This window comes from Carex rostrata, chromosome 7, assembly GCF_964058835.1.
Source record: "Carex rostrata chromosome 7, lpCarRost1.2, whole genome shotgun sequence".
NCBI lineage: Eukaryota > Viridiplantae > Streptophyta > Magnoliopsida > Poales > Cyperaceae > Carex > Carex rostrata.
In genome coordinates this window covers 1,513,898-1,529,795 of record NC_135924.1, presented here as the reverse complement: position 1 = coordinate 1,529,795, position 15,898 = coordinate 1,513,898, and the positions used below count along the sequence as shown (strand labels likewise).

Here is a 15,898-nt window from a genome sequence, read left to right as displayed (position 1 = left end):
GAAGCTTACAGCGACCGCACTTTCAGCGACCATAATATTGTATCAGCGACCGGTTTATCTATCTGAGACCGGTGACACAACTTTTTGCGACCAAATTGCCGGTTGCAAAAAGTACTTTCTGCTTACACTAGTACAAAAAAGCCTTTCACTGACCGTCAATCACCGACGGTTTTAACGTGTAACAGTCAGTGTAGAGACTGCGTGACAAAATCGTAAATAAGAAGAATTTCAACACTGACTGTTCAATTGTAAACAACCGTCAGTGAATCAACACTGACTGTTTTTTTTTGTTAACCGTCAGTGTTGATCACCACCTACACCGACCCTTTTATTAGAAAACCGTCAGTGTTGAGCGGTATACCAACACTGACTGTTGTGTTAAAGGAAGGGTCAGTGTTGCTTCGCCCTACAGTGACTGTTTTTTTAATAAACGGGTCAATGTTGATAATATAGTCTACAGTGACTGTTTTTTTAATAAAAGGGTCAGTGTTGCCTCACCCTATAGTGACTGTTTTTTTAATAAAAGGGTCGGTGTTGATAGTATACTCTACAGTGACTGTTTTTTTAAGAAAAGGGTCAGTGTTTCTCTCCGTTATGTTTCATAAAAAAAACCTAGCTCTCTGACGGGTTTAATAGAACCGTCACTATTGAACTTTTTATTGACTGTTTTATCTTATTAACAGTCAGTGTTGATTTAATAAATATGATTAGTAATAATACGTGATTAGACAATTAATATCAAAATTTGACTTTAATATTTGAAAATATTTGGTAATGGAAATTATATTAATTAGTAATATTTATGCAATAATTAATGTTATAACATTTATTGTTTAATCAAATGATTTTGACACATTAAATTACATGCATGTTGCATATATGACTCACATCTTCTATGCATGAACATAGAACATAAACTCTCGTTCCGTGAATTAATGAAGATGCACAAGAATATGTTGTTCGTGGGTCAATCAGAACCGTTTAAATTAAAGAGCACTGCATATATTGTTTTGCATCCAAGTTTGATCAAAATTTGTTTTTATTTACCCATCCATTTAGTTGACCAAAAATTGAAGCATTGTATGGTCATAAACACTTTGTGTTGGATCGAAACTCATACATAATAAAACTTCTGAACTTTTATGTTGGTTACGTTCAATGTTCTCCCTTGATCATTTTAAAATAAATTTGAAATGATTTCATTACAGATCGACCGTTGATTTTCCGCGTGAAAATGAACGGTCCGATTCCAAACTTCCTTTTATGTTGATTTTATTTTCATTTTTTTTTGTAATTTTGATTCACTGACTGTTTTATTTCGGAACCGCCAGTGTTGATACTTTTACTGACTGTTTTTGTTTTAGACCCGTCAGTGTTGATATACTAAACTGACTATTTTTATTTCAGAACCGTCAGTGTTAAAGTCATATAATGACTGTTTTTATTTTGGAACCGTCAGTATTAATATCCTGTACTGACTGTTTAGTAATCGAACCGTCGGTGTTGAATACAATACTGACGGCTTAAAAATTGAACGGTCAGAATTAAATACAAACTGCGCAAATTTTCCCGTGACTATTTGCATCTTCTTTTAGAACATATCCCTCCCGCTCTGAAAATTTCATTTCCCCGTCAATTTGCGCCATTTCCCTTCCATTATGTCCAAAAATTTTCATTTCCCCCGCCCTCCTCTATCTCTCTTTTTTGAAAACTCTCTCTTTCTGTCAGCTAAAAATAAAAACTGCGACCCTCCTCTCTTTTCTCCGATTCCCCTTTCCTTAAGCGGTGGTCAGCCCCACCTTCTATCTTTCAGCACTACCTCACTTCCTCTCTTCTCCCAGATCTAGATCTGATTCACTAAATCCGTAGCTGCTTCTCTCTCTCTATGGATTATAGTTAACCAAACAGATAAATCCAAATATAAAACACTTTCAGAGGATTGTCAGAAATGGAAATGGCTTTGGCGTTGGTGACAGGGGTGCGTGGGCTCCCGTCGGCGATGTGGTGGGGTTTTGCGAAGGTGGCCACCGGAGTCCGGAGACGACAGCCTGACGGCTGTGCTCTACAAGCCTCTCACCTGGGACGAAGGTGTTGTCTCCATTTTCCCCACTGCTCTCTCTAATTGGCGAGAACAATGGAATAGCAAGCAGTAAAATGACCCTGTTATTTTTTTGTTCAAATCGGATATGGAAAAATGGAAAAAGTTATTTGTGCTTGGTCTTAATTCAATTTTGAAGTGGAAGAAAGGGAAAGAAAAAGTTATAATCTTTATATACACGGATTCAATCAAATCTATCTATTTTTTTTTTTTTACTAAGAGAATTAATTTGTTTGATTTTCGCATTTGCTAGGCTGATGTCTGTTTTCCTGATGAAGATGTTACCACCCTCTCCCTAGGTGGCACCTGGTTTGTATTCTATTTTATTTCACTCTTAATTCACTACAAATAGATCCTGTTTATTTTCCTCAAAAGCCAATTTGAGTTTGGTTTATAACTAAAGCAATTGTAATCTAGTGCATTTTCGAATGTTGATAATTATTGTCTTTCCAGAACAAAATTGTCAAATTTACAATATATCTCTAAATAAATTGGTTTTCATTTTTGAAAGTAACATAGTCTATTATTTGAAAGTGACATAATTATTGTCTTTTCAGTAGGTACCATTGTTGCTGGATTCAACCAAGATTTGATACTTCAACATTTATTTAGACAACTTGTAATATGCTCTATAATATTCTGACTACTGAATATCTCGAGGCACCACATATGGTGAAGTATAGTATGTGATTGCCTCTACAAATGAGGAATTTATTTCTATGGCACTTTCTGTTTTTTTTTTCATAGGTTCCAACAACGAATGAGATGTGGGACATATGGCAAAAAGAAGGCAAACACTTGTAGCATTCTCTATAGTAGGAATATTCTTATATCAATTGTTTTTTCATATAAAATTCCTCCAGTACTTTACTATTCTTTTTAAAAACAAATCAGTGGGAAGCAACCACAAAAAATATACTGTATTACTATGTTAAATAATTGTTTACTTTGTCTCTGTGACAGAAGTTCAAGAACTCTGGCACCAACAGCATAACCTGCATCTTCAAGACTGTGAGTGAAAGTATTTCTTAGTCAATTTGACATTTTTTCTAATGTATTTTATGATTGAAATTGATTCATTTTTCATATAACTTGGATAAAATTAACTTCTTAATTTGTATTCATGTAGTGTGATTTACCGACAGAAAAATATACAACGATGCAACTTCATTCAATAACTCGACAATGGTGTACATTTTTCTTGGACAACTTCTAAATTAGTCATAACAAATGTAATGTTGTTAATTTCAAATGTATATTTTGTTACTATGTATATATTTACTATAGTGTGGTTTTTTTGTGAATGAATATGTTATGTTATTAAATTGTGTTGTCTTGTGTTTACGTTGTGTATATTATTTGTATGATTTTCTATTTAACAGTCAATGAATGTAGTATAGTAATATATATGGCTAGCAAAAATATGGAGGCTAGCCCTGTTACAGGCAGAACCATGCCAAAATTTTTATGCCAACACTGACTGTTTTTAGGATCTACATTGACTGTTTTTTAACCATCAGTGTGGGGTACCTACAGTGACTGTTTTTTTTAAGAAAACAGTAAGTGTAGGGTGCCTACAGTGACTGTTTTTTAAGAAAACAGTCAGTGTAGGGTGCCTACAGTGACTGTTTTTTAAGAAAACAGTCAGTGTAGGGTGCCTACAGTGACTGTTTTTTAAGAATACAGTGACTGTTTTTTAAGAAAACAGTCAGTGTAGGGTGCCTACAGTGACTGTTTTTTAAGAAAACAGTCAGTGTAGGGTGCCTACAGTGACTGTTTTTTTAAGAAAACAGTCAGTGTAGGCACCCTACACTGACTGTTTTTTAATAAAACAGTCACTGTAGGCACCCTACACTGACTGTTTTTTAAACCGTCAGTGTAGGCTATTTACAGTGACTGTTTTTTACCCGTCAGTGTTGAGTACCTATACTGGCGGCGCCATCAGTGACGCCTCAATAACAGTCAGTAAAGAGATTTTTTAACAGTCAGTAAAAGGGTTTTTTGTACTAGTGTTAGTGCATTAAATTTGGTATGCCCCTACACATTGTGGATAATTATTATTACAAATTATAAATAATTTTCAGTCATATTATTAAGTTTGACAATAATAAATGATTGATTCAATTATTGAAAATAAGTATTGAAACTCAATTACTTTTATGGAATATCAATTTTCATGTATATAAAATAAAGATCAACTTCAATTTCTATATACAGAGAGGTCCTTTCAGAATACTCTCAGAACTTTTAAATGGAAATACCAATAGCAAAATTGAAATTTGGATTCCAAACTATAAAAACATAAGCGTGATGTACCTTCTTTTTTGTTTTAATGGCAAGAATGTACTATTTTATTTCTTGGGACCCAAATAAAGTTATTTGTGCAAAATAGGCAAGTATTTTACGATTTATCAGTTATAATTTAGTCGGAGTGAGACTATGGTATTATGTATATGATTAATATTCTACATAATTAATTTAAATCGTTGAATATGATTTTTCATATGAAAATATATTGAAAGATTAAATTTTACAATTTCTAGAATTTTTTTTTTTTTATGTATGTAGATATAGAAGTTGGCTACTCTACTTACATAAGCATATGAGGCCATATACTTATAAGATATTTTTGCATTTTTAATGTCTAAATAGTCAATTTGAAACGCTCAACATGTTCTCCATATTAATACGTGTTTGGAAACAAAATTTTATATTTTTTGAAACTTTTACTATTTTTTTAGAATTTTTCAAAACAGTGTTATAATATGATAAAAAATAACAATTTTTTTTTTAAAACACTGTTCTGAAAATTAAAAAAAGAGTAAAAGAATTCCAATTTTTTTTTTTTTGAGTGAGTCTATGGTACTATGCATATTACGATTTAGCACCGTGCTACTGCTCTATATTCGAGTTTTCAAATCCTAACGGTTGATCCGAACAGTTCATCTTGTTCTCCATATTAATATGTGTTTGGAGACCAAATTTTACATTTTTTGAAATTTGTTTACTATTTTTTTAAATTTATTGAAAATCACTGTTTTTGGATGGTCCAGAATTTTCAGATCAAGTGATTTTCTAAATATCTAAAAAAATAGTAAAAAAATTTCAAAAAATGTAAAATTTGGTCTCCAAACACATATTAATATGGAGAACAAGATGAACGGTTCGGATCGACCGTTAGAATTTGAAAACTCGAATATAGAGCCGTAGCACGGTGCCAAATCATAATATGCATAGTACCATAGACTCGCTCCATTTTTTTTTCAAAACAATGTGAGATTTGCATCCGATTTTTAATTCGATTCCTTATAAAACCTAAACTTTTAAAGCCACGTTTCATCCAACAAATTACGCTTTTTTTTTTATTGGAAAATCAAATACCATAATTTTACTTCAATCCAAAGCCCACTTTATTTATTTCCAAGGCTTATGAAAATACAAAACCAATTCACTCATGGCCCATTTTATTCAAATCACATATATGGTAGGCCATCATATTAAAATTCACATAAGGACCTACAATTTTCCATAACAACCCCAAATAACATTAAATTGCAATTTTGGTCCCTGTCAAGTAAGTGTCTGGTAAATCTCGAATCAATACAAGTGATTACACTGGGCAACAACATCACCTGGCACAAGCAACAAGCAACAGTATACACATACATAACAACAACAAGAAAAGCAAAACAGGCAACCAGACAAGGCATAACAGCCAACCAGAGTCAACAGAACAGCCAACAAGCAAGGCAAAACTGCCAACAGAACAAGGAAGGCAAGTCAGAGGGCAGGGCAATCACAGCCAGCAAAACAGGGTATCACACAAGGCACAAGCCACAAGTCAACACCTTTGCCGGGAAAATCAACAACCCGAGCAAAGGTGAATTTAATCTAACAAACCCAATAAGGCAAAAATCTGATAAAAAAAATGAGCATTTCAAAAATTACCCGAATTAGGCAAAGGGAGAGATGGAGAGGAAAAATGACCGGTTCCAATCTCGGCTCACGTCACGGCCGTCTAAATCAATTACACACAAAAATTCGAAATGCTCGTTTCTAGGAATGCCTCAAAAACGGCCAACAGCAAGCAATGCACAATCTCAACAAAAAATAGAAATCAAGAGAGGGGGGGTTTTCTTCTCAACACATGAGAGAGGCAAAAGAGAGAGCATTTCAAAATATGTGTGTTTCAGAAAATTATGGACCATCAAAAGTAGTGATTTTCAAAAAATTTAAAAATATAGTAAAAAAGTTTCCAAAAAACATAAAATTTTGCCTCCAAGCACAATTTAATATGGATATTAACTTGAACAGTTCAGATCGACGTTTTGAATTTTGAAACTAGAGATATGAGCGCAAATTAAAACACTCATTTTAATTTGCAAAGCATAGTAGCCTTACTCTATATACATACATATATATATAGCTGTTTAAAATTAATGTCGTGAGAAAAATAAACCCATTCTGCTTTAGAAAAGGGAAGAAAGATAATAATCCATATCCAATCGTCCACAAGTATCATTTATCCGCTCCAAACACAAATGCATAGCTCCAACTTATTGTCGTATGTAAAGCCGAAAATATATGCTCACAAAAGTTCATTTATTGATTTGTTTAGAATTGTTGCGTAAAAGATTAGAATTTTGATTGTTAGATACGAATCATCACAAATCCCTGACAAACTAGATTACCAGAACTGTCAACCCATACCTAAACTACCAAGCACAAACGCACAATAGTACAAATACAAGGGGCTTAAAAAGATAATAAGAATAAATTCTACATCAGCGATTTTCAAAGTGGCTTAATAAATAGTAAAAAAATTTCAAAAAAATATAAAATTTGGTCTCCAAGCACATCTTAATATATAGATCACATCTAACGGTTCGGATTGACTATTCGGACTTTGAAAACGGAGAAAAAAGATTTGAAAGATAGGGTGCATTTGGGTGCAGAAAAATTTGAATGCATTTGAATCCTCCTCATATATAAATTATTAAAAAATAAAAAAAGAAATAAAAAGATTATCATAGTTGTTACATTCATAGAAAAATCGGAGACTTTGGTCGTATTTGGACTATTTATGGTGCAGTTATAATGGACTGGCCAATGAGTAGTTCGAAGTAGAATCCACAAGACATATATATACTATAACCAAGTAGCACAAATACGACAAAAGTATGGTATCATGTATGATATAATACAAGTATAAATACGAGAATTTTCATAATCTTAAAAGAACGATACACTTGGCTCTTTATATATATTTTACTATTTTAGTGGAGCTTCACATGGTTGACCTGTGCTAACTTTTTCTATTAAAGCTTTCTCCTCATGCGTCAATGAATTTGGCGCAGAATCAACAATGGCCCCACCACATGTGAAGCTCTATTATTTTGGCTCGATTTATTGCGGCATCTTAATTCCAATCTTTGTTGTGTTCGCATCCGTTGAGTTGTTAGCTACTCAGCAGTATATTTATTACCTTATATTTTGAAAAATATATATGCTTTGATATATGAGGGGACTGAATAATTACAGCATTTATTTCTGCATGCATAGAGAGACAGCCGACAAGAAAAACAACATTTATTGCCCTACGCCACAACCCCTCTCTGCGTTATCACTGTGCTTGTTTGTTGTGAGCCTTACTCCCAGTCGTCTTCTTCCCCTCTAGCTTGTTGCTCAAACCCGGTCGCAGGCCTTTCCTTTCCTTCAAAGTCGATCCATAGGTGAGGCTCGAGGAGACAAAGGCAAGCAAAGCTCAACCACTGCTTTGGTACCGATCGACTCTCGTCACAAGCTAATTGGAGCAATTTTGGGTAAGAAACTGAACTCTGTTAGCTCTCTTTGTTTGTGATGTACAAAAATCTGAATCAAATAATTATCTTTTTGAGCAAATGGATCAGTTTTAAGAAATTAAAATTTTATGCCACCTTTGTGAAATTCAGAGAGCAATATTTGGGTTGACTTTACATCTTTAAATTTCTTTCCTGTACCACTGAGTGTACCAGGAAATTGAGAGATATTTTTATTTTTAGATGTGAAGAGTAGAAACTGTGCAGTGAGCCATATTTCATTTTTTTAAGATGTAAAATTATTGTTTAACTATTGTTTATCAGAACTGTGCAGTGAGTGTAAGTTTTGGAGCCTTGTTAATTATTAATGTCAGTTTTGGGTTTGATCTTGATAAGAAATTATAGTACTTTGATTAGTTGTATAAAAGATCTTTGTTGAAGCTGTTATTGTTTATTTCTATTGTCATTATTTGTTATGATTATATCAGTTTCAATCAATGCAACAACCTCTATTCGATTGTATCCGGTAGGTTTGATCATTTTTTGTTAATTTAACTATTGGAACATAGTCACTGTCATTCACCTGCTATGGATTGATGGATAATCTATATCACTGTTTGATATAGTTGCTGACATATATTCATAAGAGATACATGTTGCATATATAATTAAATTGGTTGGGTGGGTTGTACAATTAATATAGAACCATGGACATTTTCTGTTAGATATTTATGTAATTATATATATAAATATAAAACTCAAAATTTAGAGTCAACAATTGAAGTCGGCAAAATTATTTGGTCAAATATAGTGGCAAGATAATTCCTTATAACAAGTTGGCATTCAAAGTATTTGATCAAATATATAGTCGGCACATGTGAATAGAAATTATTTAGTCAAATATTGTGGGCTTCATGTAAATTCATTGCAACAAGTCGGCACAAGTTAAAGTCGGTACATGTGGAAATCGACTTTAGATGATTATAAATAGAACATAGGTCTTAAGTGTCAGATCAATTTTTTAGACATACTACTCATCCCTCTTAAAATTCTTCCTCCACTATTTATACATTTCCATAACCATATACAAAATATATACACATATCATTATTCAATATATTGCTGGATATCAAGGAGTTATTGTCAGTTGCTTCCAAGGTCGTGCCCCAAGAAGCAGCAAATCTGGATAATCTTGGTTGTGGTTCCAAGTCTTGCTGATGGCTGAGACACTTGTAAATTTGGTGCTCGGCAAGCTGACTGATGCTGTAGTTAAGGAGGTTTTACACTTATACAGTGTGAAGGAGCAAGTTGAGAAAGTCAGCCGTGAACTCATACGGATTCAGGCTTTTCTCAAAGATGCTGACAGGAAGCAGATCAAAGACGAAAGGCAGAAAACTTGGGTCATGGAGATTAGAGATATTGCCCATTCTATAGAAGATGTCATAGACACCTTTCTCATGAATATCCCTCAAAATCCACAAAACTCATGCCTGTGTGCCACCATAAAAAACATGCTAAGAAATCCCAAAAATCTACCTGTTGTACACAACCTTATAAATGAGATAAACCAAATTCTAGAAAAGATGAAAGAGATCGAAGAGAGCAGAGTCAGGTATGGCATAAATAATTTGGGTGAGGGCAGTAGTGGAGATATCAAACTACCCATCAGGCCAACCGTACTACCTGATATTGATCCCGATATTGTTGGCTTCAAGGCAGACAAGGACCGTGTTGTCAAGGAGTTGCTTGATGAGACCACTACGAGACGTTCGGTGGTCTCAATTTGCGGGACCGGTGGACTCGGAAAAACTACCCTTGCACGAAAAGTGTATAATTGGTATGTGCTTTTTTCTTTTCTAAATTGTGTCATTTACTATCAAATTTGATTCAAATTCACCTCTCTCAGTTTTAAATATTTTCACTAATTTCGTTTATAAAATTTACACACTTTAGTCAAGATAACTAAATTAGAAAACATGGTAATTAATATAATTTTCTTAATGTAAAACTTGTATTTTATGATAAAAAGGTCAGCTTAATTTGGTGATAATATTTCTCGAGTCTTTAATGTATGATGAATTTAAATAAAGTGCTCTGTTAAATTTAAGTTATATATTTAGGTAAAATATATGTTTCACCACAAGAAGATCAGTATATTGGTGTTGTACTTTATAGGTAGAACTATATATGAATGAGATAATGTCATACGAGGCTCATTAACTTTTTACTTGTAACAACTTAGTTCCGTAATTTTCAATTTGGTACTTACTGCTTGATTTTTAATAATAAAATGACCATAATATCATTGATAAACTTATCCTTTTTGAAAGACATTTTGTCTGTTGTAGTACAATATTTTAAATAATTAATACTAAAATAATAATAATTTCTTATTTTATAATGTTTGGTACATTACAAGTAAAACAATTTTTTTTGTCAATTTTATAATTTATGAAACTATATTTTTCCGTAAAAATAAAAGGAAACACACAAAAAAATCGAAAATGAAAATGAAATAGTCAAAATCTAACGTATGATGAAATAAGTTAGACATCTTTCTGCAAGTTAAAAACTCATAAATATTAAATATTTAAATATTATAATATAAACAACCAAGAGTACGTCTTATCGGCCAATGGTCATTTCATACTTGAATTTGTTCTCAAGCTTGTAATTTATTTTATGAACTTCATTAATTTGTAGTGTTACCGGCCATTACTTAAGGCATTGAACATGCAAAAATTATTTGTTCATCATTATTATTATTGTTTCTTAAGTGTATGTTAAGGTAATATAATTTTGAGATTTGCGTAAAAAAAGTCTAACATTAATATATTTGCCAATCCACTTTTATATATTATATTGAGTTTGGTAAATTGATTTTAATTGTGTACATGCTTATAAGTGAATTAATTTTTATTGACGTAGCCCCGTCAATAGCTTTTTGTAACGTCATGATAGCAACAAAATAAAATAAAAGAGAAAACTAGAAACCCTTCTATATATATTGATGGCTCAACCTTAACTTTTAATTTAATATTGACTTGTAAGTTTTTATGGAGTCCGTCTTCTTCCCATTTTGGTTATATTAATATCTAATATAATCTTTTATTTTTGCAGTAATGACGTTAAAGGACAATTTGATGTTCACATATGGATAGCTATTTCTGAAAAGTTCGAAATAATTGATGTTTCAAAAAAGATATTGTTGGGGATAATACAACAATTTGATTCATCTATCAAATTGAGTGATCTACCAAATGAAACAGAAGTGATTCTTATAGAGATTCACAATTCTCTTAGAGGCAAAAAGTACCTCATAGTCCTAGATGATGTCTGGAAAATCGATCTATGGACTCAAATTGGTGAAGCATTCTCAGATGAAAAAAATGGAAGTAGAATATTTGTAACTACTAGGTTTGCTGATGTTCCTAAGGGCATGGATCCCAAAAGTGAACCATACATGCTCCAGTGCTTAACTGAGGAGTTAAGCCGAGAGCTTTTGTTAAAAACAGTTTTTCCTAATCATGATAAAAAAAAAAATTCTTTTGATGATGTTTCTGATATCATAGGTCCATTTGTACACAAGTGTGGTGGGCTTCCTCTCGCATTGGTGGTTTTAGGTGGTTTCTTATCAAAGAAGCCCCGCAACCATGCTGTTTGGAGTAGCGTGTTCCGGACATTGAGTTGGAATGTCGAAGGAAAAAATTGTAGCGAGATCATAGGCACCAGCTATGAGGACCTGCCATTTGCTCTCAAGTCGTGTTTTATGTATTTTTCCGCATTTCCCGAAGACTATGTTATTGATGCTGAATCCTTACTTCGAATGTGGATTGCAGAGGGATTCATACCACAAGAAGAGAACAGAACATTAGAAGAAACTGCGGAGAGTTTCTTAGAGGATCTCGTACAAAGGTATTACATCTTTATTTAATGATATAACATGTTCATGTAACGTGTTAGTTTTAAGTGAATAGTCTTTAAACTAAATTTTCTAATTGAAAAAAACAATAGATAGGAAAATTGTAGGCCCAAGCACCAACATTTTCATATGTTAAATGTTAAGTCTCATAATTATATTTGGGGAAATATAATAAGTAATAACAAATATTGATATTTTAGAACAGGGGCTGTGAATTCTGTGATGAGACTCTGTTTGAGTTGACCATTCGCCAAAAAATAAAGAAAAATTAAATAGGTAGCAGCGGGTTTGAAGAATTTTTTCTGTAGACAATATTGGAAAAAAATAGTATCCTAAAATAGTATTTTTTTTTTTCATGCATAGAAGAATCAGTGGTAAAAATTATACAGATCCTACTATATATATGCATAAAAAAATCAAAGTACTTTTTTTTATTTGTCTCTTTATTTATTTAAATAAAACCAGCTTATGTATACAACATTAACCTAGCTAGCACGTTACGTCAACATTTAATGGTATACACAGCTTATGTATACAACATTAAACTAAGTTGTTGTAATACTAACTATTTTCTTTATGATATCTTTAATCATTACTTAATTTGTTTTTTCTCATTTTATGCTAGGAGCATGATTCAAGTAGATAGCAGATCGAATGTTGGTTCCATCAAAATTCTACACATACATGATCTGCTACGAGATCTTGCTCTCCAAAAAGCCAAAGAGGAAAACTTTCTCCTGGTGTATTCAAATCCAAATGATAAAATGAGTTTGAGCAGGGCTCGCCGTGTGGCAATTCACAATCCAGATTGTGATCAACTCATAATGAGCCCAAATCTCCACACTCTTTTGTGCTTTTATGAGGGGAGTATGCCGAATTGTTCTAAGCAAAGACTGCTCAAAGTGGTAAGCAGTGGAAATGATATGATGAAGAAAATAGAGTTGGAAATGTTTATGGGATTGACTCAGTTAAGATTCCTGAATCTTAGAGGGAGGTTAAGTGACAACCGTGATCAAGAATTCCTTGAGAAAGTGATAGGCAGAATGAAATTTCTGCAGACCCTTCAAGTCCCATTTCTAAAAACAATTGATGACGGCTATTTTGAGTTTCCGAAGAGTGCATGGAATATCAAGACACTGAGGCATGTCTTTGACGTAAATTTGGAACTCCCAGCATCAGCAAAATCAACAAATTTGAAAACTATTGGTAGGGTGAGGCCCACAGAATCATGGGAGATAGAGTTACCTCATATACCCAATTTACGTTCATTACAATTAGATGCCAGATCATCTCCATCGAAGGTAGTTGTCACTTTTCTATTCACATTAGAACACCTAACTCATCTCGATATAGACCTTGATGATAGTGTACTGGACATACTTGATATGAGAGGTTTCCCATTTTATAACCATTTACAATCTCTCCAACTTTCTTACCAAAGCACCACTAAATTGACCCAGCTGCTTCATGAGGATATGCTCCCCTGTCACCTCATTTATCTCAAAATTGAGAATTACAAGTTCCAGCAGGATATAATGCCAGTATTGGAGAAGCTACGCTGCCTTAAGGTTCTCATACTTGACGATGCATTCGAAAGTCGAAAAACAACCTGTTCCTCTGGAGGCTTTAGCCAGTTAGAAGTTTTGAAGCTTTATCGCTTATCAATGGAGGAATGGGACATAGAGGAGGGTGCAATGCCCATTCTTAAAAAACTTGAGATTTATGGTTGTCCTGAACTGGGTGTGCCTCGAGGGCTGCAATACCTTACCAGCCTTCAAGAATTGGATTGGGAAGATGTGGGTGATTCCAGGGCTAATTTGGTCCGCAATTTATGCCAACATGTCCCTTCAATTGATTTAGGCATATATTAGAGCCACGGACTCCGGTGAATATTTTACTCTTTCTATTTAGTATTTGTCATTGTCTTCTCTCTTTTTTTCTTTTATTGTATGTGTGCTTTGTATAATTATTTTACTGTCATGTATCTATTGAAATTGAATCTGAGATTTCGATTACATATTTTTATTCCTTTTTTCTCAATAATTTCTCCTCCTTTTACTGGACAAATAAAATTCCACTAAAATAATATTAGAGAACATTCAAAGGTTTCTAATTGTAGATCATTGTAGTCGTGGTCAAACAAGTATTTCTTAATTTTCTTTTAAAAGTTGCTAACTGAGCTAGCTAAGAGATACATGGAATTGCGCCATTTATATTATGGAAACTTATTATCTTTTTGTTAATATATATATATATTTTTTTTGGGAACGAAATTGAGAAAATAACTAAGATTGTTAAAATCTCAAGGAAATAACAAGAATAAACATAAAATCCGCTTCTCATTTTGCCTTTCGTACTATATTTGGAACTAGGATTATTTTTTGAATTTTATCTTAAAAATCAAACTATTTATTTGAGAAGGAATTTCATTTTTAAATCGAATGAAATACATCAGATAGAATGCGACATAAAAAATATATCAAATATTTTATAGGTGGTTCCTTAATAAATAATATATACATCAGATAGAATGTGACATTATTAAAAAATATATATAATTTGCAGTCATATTGTTAAATTTGACAATATTATCAATTAATCGATCTGCTCTGTACATAGCATACCATAATCTCACACGTAATCCATATCCTAGAGCTAACAATTAAGATATATCTGTTTAGATCTATACCGTCCGATCATAATCCGGATTCTGGTCTAACGGTCAGATGTAACAAAATGTTACCTTAGAAGATATGAATTCGTCTCTCGATGGTTCAAACTATAAAAAGAGTCATTGGTCTAAAAAGTGCCACGCATGACACTATTTTTTGCACACGTGGTCAGATGTAACAATGACAACTTATGGTTGGAGCTCAAAAATTTCTAAAGATAAACAGCAATATAATGCCACGTCTGCTTCCCGTCGCTTCTCTCTCTCTCTCTCTCTTTCTCTCCTCCAAACACACTCAATTCAATTCCTTCAATCCCGATATAACCATGCATGAGTACAGGGGCGGATTCTACTGTAGCACAGGGGGGTCAGCTGCCCCCCGCTGGATTTTCAAAAATATTGTTAAAAATCTGCTTTTCAGACCTCTGCACCTCCCTGGAATTCAAATTGTCCCCCTGTAGCCCATTTTGGAATTCTAATAGACGGAACGGAGCCCATATAAACTATGAGTGAAACAAATTAGCAGAGCCCAAATAGGCGCTGATCCCAAATAGCGAAAATTAGTTGAACCAAAATGTTTTTTTTTTTTTTTTTTTTTTGAATTCAAAGACAGAGGCTGCCAAGTTGAACCAAAATGTTGATTTCAAATTCCCTATAAATGTTGAATTGTTGATTTTTTTTCAAGTAATTTAGGATTTTTATTATATTGATTGGTATTTTTTTTATTATGTTGAATTGTACCCGATAAGCTATTTGCATCCGATTATTGCCCCGCCCTGACAAAAATCCTGCGTCCGCCCCTGCATGAGTAGTAGTCGACCCAGTTCTTCTTCACGGAAATACTACATGGTACCCGGGATTACCCCCCAAGAGGTCTCAATTGCATCAGAGGAGGCATCAAAATCCCAATTTGAAATCATTGAGAGCCAAGTTTTTGATAGAATGTCTTAGTGACCTTAAAAAGAATCTATTAAGTAAAAGGTCTACACCTGCTAGTGAGACATGGCAAACCTGAACAGATTATTTCTTCACTGGCTAAAGCTTGTGGCGCACATACAGTTAAGTCTATCTCTCTCTCTCTCTCTCTCTATATATATATATATATATATATATATATTGGCCCCTAAAATTTCAAATTTGATCTCTAATTGTCGTTCCTTCACATTGATTACACATTTGATAAAGGAAAAGAGTGATGTCTTGCACATTGGATAAAGGAACAGAGTGATTACACATTGGAAAATAAAAGAATTATAAGAGAATAGCAAATTAAAATAGTAAATAATATAGAAGCACAAAAGTAAAGGAAGCGAGTGATGTTTTTGCATTATGTCATTATAAATCAAAGAGATGTTCCTTGCTTCATAGCTTTCAATGCATTTATTATACCTTAGTTGTCGTAATTGTCT

At 33.2% G+C, this 15,898-nt stretch overlaps 1 protein-coding gene across 2 annotated transcripts in view; it reads left to right on the top strand.

Moving 5' to 3' along the window:
• The window catches only part of LOC144556910 (disease resistance protein RPP13-like), a 59,565-nt gene that overhangs the window by 26,713 nt on the left and 16,954 nt on the right, over window positions 1–15,898 (top strand). Inside the window, exon 2 of one of the 2 annotated variants that reach the window (XM_078305408.1) lies at window positions 11,017–11,811. The exons of the other annotated variant lie outside the window; for it this stretch is intronic. Coding sequence (XP_078161534.1) covers window positions 11,017–11,811 — 795 coding nt within the window. The remainder of the gene's footprint in view (window positions 1–11,016; window positions 11,812–15,898) is intronic. 2 annotated transcript variants of the gene reach the window in all.